The sequence below is a fragment of the Sinocyclocheilus anshuiensis genome, unplaced genomic scaffold (genome assembly GCF_001515605.1).
Source record: "Sinocyclocheilus anshuiensis isolate Anshui unplaced genomic scaffold, SAMN03320099.WGS_v1.1 scaffold958, whole genome shotgun sequence".
NCBI lineage: Eukaryota > Metazoa > Chordata > Actinopteri > Cypriniformes > Cyprinidae > Sinocyclocheilus > Sinocyclocheilus anshuiensis.
The window spans coordinates 443,040-448,914 of NW_015539929.1; the positions used below are offsets into that span (position 1 = coordinate 443,040).

Sequence of the window (5,875 nt, forward strand, 5' to 3'; positions counted from 1 at the left end):
GGGTTTGTCCCTATTTTACCCAGCACTGGGTTGTATTTAACCCAGCATTTTTTAGAGTGCATATAGAGTTTTTCATAATTATCCAGCTTGAAAATCACAACTGTGTCACAGTTGTTTGGGAGTTTAACCGATAGGCTGTTTCTACACTGTAAATGTGTTTTTGCAGTTTATTAATGGTTTAAAAATAATAAATCACATTTGTTTATGAGAAACCTCAAAAAGCATATATTGCAATTAGAGCACCTTTTTAGAGGTTTAAAAACCTTTAACATGTCTAGATTATTATTTATGATAACAGCTAATGTTGCGATTATTTCTTAACTGATTTAGTCATATATTTATGAAGACAGCAGAAAAGCATGCCGTTGCACAGGTCAGCAGGAACCCGTGAAAACTGCTGGAACTGAAGGCGACGGGAAACCTGTGACTGACAGTGAAATTAGCCAATGGGGCTCTTCTGTGAGCTCATCGCGTTCCTCATTGGTCGGTGGGCGGGACCTCCTGGCGCGCTGACCAGGGGAGGCTGTGATATTTTTTGAGGACTAACATCAAAAAATCCTCAGAACAGAGCAGCTGTAAACAGTCTCGGATACTTTTGACTTCCAACAGGATATAAAACAACTGACTGGCAAAAATCACTTCTGTTTAATTGCGTAAATTGTCAGCTAAATTGCTGTTGTTACTGCTCGGAGGAAGAAAAAAACTTCTCAGAGAGGTGAGTAACCACTTTCAAAACTCATACAAGCCTGTGAAAATCTGCTTTCGTCAAACAGAAAACTGAGAAATTATCTGTTTTAACTCACTCATATAAAACTAAATCCTTTTGACTGAGATTTTAAATCTAAATTTAGTTTTGTTCAATCTATTCTTTAGGTCCCTTAGTCTTTTTAAAGTCCAGACTAATAAAATGTAAACTTCATAACAATTTTAACAAACGTTGTATTATGTGAAATTGTTCAACATCTAGCCTATTTCTATCGGATTTACAAATGACTTTGTCTGTTGTAACTATAGTCGGGATGATTTAGTCATAGGCCTAATACAATTCTGACCTTTTAAAATAAAAATTAATATAGATTTTGATAATTATAGATCATTCGTTCATCAATATTCAGTTTAGAAATTATTAAACTGATTTATATATTTACATTAAGTATATTTTATAAATATTAAAATATATGTATTTATACTGAATGTACATTAAGCCCTGATTTGTTAAGCAGTATACAGTGTTTCTTAATGACTTATAATGGAATGTAAAAAAAACACAATTTTAAGAAAAAAAAAATGAAGACACAAATACATGCAGCCTAATATTTGAGTGACCTGTCGTCGATGTCAATCGCCTAAAATTATTTTAATCAAAAACTGTTTTGGAAAAATTGTGTCGTGTTGTTGTGGCCTGTTAAAAAAAAACCTTGCACCAAGTGTGGTGCAACACAAACTAGCTCGCGTCCCATCATCTCAGACTCTGGTAATCAAAGCTATTTGCACCAACATTAGACGCGGCCCAACTGGGATGTATGCATTTATGTATGCATTTATGCATTTATAAATGCATACATACATCTTCAGCAGAAGCAGCCCATAGGCGATGAAGGACAGAACGAGCACCGATTGAGCTTAACACTGGGAGGGCAAAGTAAATGTTTAGCAAAGCACTTTTTGTTCAGCCGAATTAAAGTATTCCCATGTGGCTGGAATATGATTACATTGGGGAATTTAGTGTCAGTGACACAAATGCCACGGGCTCTTTAGTGAGGACTAAATCCTAAACCCTCAGGCTGCTTACACTTATTCTTGCTTCAAAAAAATAATAATGACTAATAAAGAGATTAATCCCACTGTAGCCAATTATCACCGATTAAAGAGTGATCAAACTGAAGCTTACTAATGGAAAATCCTTACACTTTCTCCTTGTGAAAATACTTTAAAAATGCAATCTTCTGCTTTTTATTATTATTATTATTATTATGTCGTTTATTATGACAGGTCAAGGGTTTTTTCTTTTTATCATTTGACAGATGGATATAGCCAAAAGCATGCCCTCGAGCCCAGTTCTTGTTAAAGAGAATGCGCAATAGTTAATACAAATTGTTAAATGTCTTAAACATATCTAAACGAATTATTCATATATAAATGCCTACATTTCATTTGATAGACGACCGGTCATAACCCCATCTATCAGAGATTTTCACGGCTGTTTGCAAACTGAACGAAAACATTCATCATCGTTTGTGTCGAATGTCATGCGCCATCAACAATAAAATGTTTTCGCTCAGTTTGATTGAATTAAAAAACAACGTTTTTTCCCATATTATTTTTTTTTACATTAAGATTATCGTTCTTTAATTTGATAAAGGTGAATAGATACAATTGTAAGCAGATAAATCAGATACATTATCGTTCTGTAATATTTATTACGTCAAAAATCAGTATATTGTTTGCTTAAAAAGACAAGGAAACAATAGCTTATACCTTAGTATCACGGAGCACTGAAAATTAATTATTCGATACAAATGAAATAAAATGGCAAAAATGCGTAGCTTCAAATGTGTAAATATAAAGCTCTTAATAAGTAGGCTAGGCTATGCGTTTTACAAGAAACACATGAAGAGAAAGTTTATGAACACACACAGATGCCTATATTGTTTACGACTGATACACAACTTTTTTGTTGTAAGAGTCTTCTATTCTATTGCAATGCACATTTAGTCAAAGAGAGCATATGGGAAATAATTTTTAGAGGGGAATAAATGATTTAATTTGAACTTAAATTATAGCCTATATGCGAGAAATAAATTATTTAGGCTATGGTAAAACATTTATAGTAAAACATGACATGCATGTAAAGCGCGTGCCGTATTTAAACATTTTAAAGAAGAGGTAGATAAATTAGGTTAGTACAATACATTTCTGCTAATAGAATTGCATTGAGTTCTCTTCATATGCTAAATATGCTTTATAATATGACTATCACTGAAAATCCTTTTAGATGCCACACTGCAACCTCAAAAGCACCATGAACTCATAAGATGATTCTTTTAGTCATGACAGTAGCCTAATTATCTGCATTGTCTGTCGTTGATCAGAGGGACGCGATGCAGCACTACGGAGTGAATGGTTACTCTCTGCACGCCATGAACTCTCTGAGCGCCATGTACAACCTTCATCAACAGGCCGCGCAGCATGCGCAGCACGCGCCAGACTACCGGCCCTCCGTGCACGCACTCACGCTCGCGGAGAGACTGGCAGGTAAGAAATCATATCCGCTCACCTGAAATAACCATAGATAGATAGATACACTGTAAAAAATGACCGTGAATTTAACAGTAAAAGACTGTAAAAATGCTACAGTAAAAACCTGTTAAATGGTTAACGGTAACTTCCCCTACTATATACAGTGAAAAACTGTATTGGGCATTACATGTAATTTTACAGTAGTATACCGTTTTTGGAAGTGTATAATTTACAGTGAATAACCGTAAATTGACATTCCCAGAATGCGTTACATTTCAAATTTGATCTTTTTTGCTGAAATAACTGTTTCTTAGTTTTTTCTTATCAGTTTTGTATATTAGGGTTGTGTGTTACACCTAATGTTGTTAAATGAATGTTTATTGCATTATTTCAGTTTCATGTGTGTTACCATGGTGATGGTGTTTAGTGTTTGTGTGAATGACACTGTGCACCTTCTATATACGTTATTATTTAAAAGCTGCTTGTGATGGGCTTCGGTTCATCATGTGACTTTCTCATCACCACCTGCATTTGGTGGTTATCAGTATATTACAAAGGTACAAAACAGATTTCAGTACTTCAAAAGGTTGGTATATTAACATTATATCAGTTAATGAAATTACGGTATTTAACTGTAAATTTAAGTTAAAACCGTAAAACCTAAAACGTTGCTACTGTATTTTTTACGGTAAAATTCCGGTAACCACAGCTGCCGGTTTTTTACTGTAAATTTTACTGATTTTTTTTACAGTGTAGATAGATAGATAGATATATAGAAAGATAGATAGATAGATAGATAGATAGATAGGTAGATAGATTTACATATTATGAAACTCAGCATAATTTATCATCCTGCACATGTTCAGACATCATTTTGGAGGCGCGCTACGGCTCTCAGCACAGAAAGCAGCGCCGCAGCCGCACAGCCTTCACCGCGCAGCAGCTGGAGGCGCTGGAGAAAACTTTCCAGAAAACTCACTACCCTGATGTGGTCATGCGAGAACGTCTGGCCATGTGCACCAACCTCCCCGAAGCTCGAGTACAGGTGAGTTCACAACACGCGAGGACACCAGCCAATGGGGTTAGTCTACTAGTGCAAGAGCTAAAAAGTGCGAACAAAAAATAAAATGAATGAATGAATAATTGAATGAATAAAAAATAATAATTAAATATATCATTTCAAAAATCCTCATGCAGGCAAAACATACACTCAACTATGTCAACTGCAGGTTGTTAGCAGAATTATACATTGTTACATATTGTAAACTTTACACCTTAAGAAGACACACTACAGCCAAAACTCCAATTCAGCACTTACAATACACTAAACTTCACAGTTATGAAATCTTATTTATATTCTGAAGGTATCTACAGATAGATTTGTTCATGTATAATTTGTCTGTTTTCCCCCTAAAAACTCTTGATGTTTCTTACTGATTGATAGTGTTTCAGATTAATGGAGTGATAAAAAGATAAATCTAAAATTCCTTCTTTAAAAACCCTTCAACAAAATGAAGCAAGAAAATTGAACTTGGTTTTATCCAACATTCAGAATTCTGGAAATGTTTGCAAATTAGTGCATACAATACCTCATTCGCATATTAAAACATAAGATTTCAGAAAACTGTAATACAAAATTGCCGTAATGTACTGTGAATAATTAACCAGGAAGTATGGTGATATCTATTAGTTAAGATTTTTACCCTATTCAGATAAATTCTGTGATTGTCAATCTTTAAAGTTTCGCAAACAATGATGTCTTCACACTAACAGGTGTGGTTTAAAAACCGCCGTGCGAAGTTCCGCAAGAAGCAGCGCAGCCTGCAGAAAGAGCAGCTTCAGCGGCTGAAGGATGCTGGGATGGAGGGAGCCCAGGAAGTGGGGAAAGAAGAAGCTCCGCCTGTTGAGGCTCAAGGCCCGCCCTCCCCTTCAGATGGGCGTGGCCCCACATGCCCCCCTCCCTGTGAGTTGAGTGAAGAGGTGAATGTCACCTCACCGGAACAGTCAGGGGCGGAGTCAGGGGCTGAGGACATGACTGACAGAGAGGATGAGTCACTGTCCATCAAAGATGAAACAAAAGAGGCGGGGCCAACCCTGACGACAGACGACAGTTCACCTTCTTGCAAACCAATCAGCCCTAAATCAGGTATGAAGAGCTATATATGATCTTTCCTTCACAATGCTCAAAAGCAAACACCTTCAAATAGATTAAAGGGGTCATATGATGCTTTTTTAAAGATCATTATTTGGTGTAACAGAATATGTTGACATGCTTTAATGTTCAAAAAACACATTATTTTTCAAATACTGTACATTATTGTAGGTCCTCTATGCCCCGCCTCTCTCAAACGCTTCGTTTTCTACAAAGTCCCTCCTTCCGACAAGCGCAGTCTGCTCTGATTAGCCAGCTGACCCAGTGCATTGTGATTGGCCGAACACCGCAAGCACTCGTCGGAAATGTAACGCCCCTTACCATAATCGCGAGCTTCATCTTTCAAAATAAATGTAAAGACAGTAAATAATGTCATTAGTTTTACCATCAGTTCAAGCCCGAAAGGGGAACAGAGTCGCGTGACAAACACAGTGATGAAGCTGGTATGTGTTTGCAGTACACAAGCCACGGTTAAGACAGCTG

General features: G+C 36.4%; 1 protein-coding gene across 1 annotated transcript in view; it reads left to right on the top strand.

Moving 5' to 3' along the window:
- The first annotated feature begins 3,101 nt into the window (after positions 1-3,101).
- dmbx1b (diencephalon/mesencephalon homeobox 1b) overlaps positions 3,102-5,875 on the top strand; it is a 5,206-nt gene continuing 2,432 nt past the window's right edge. The window contains exons 1-3 of the mRNA XM_016483910.1: positions 3,102-3,255; positions 4,107-4,285; positions 5,014-5,386. Coding sequence (XP_016339396.1) covers positions 3,102-3,255; positions 4,107-4,285; positions 5,014-5,386 — 706 coding nt within the window. The remainder of the gene's footprint in view (positions 3,256-4,106; positions 4,286-5,013; positions 5,387-5,875) is intronic.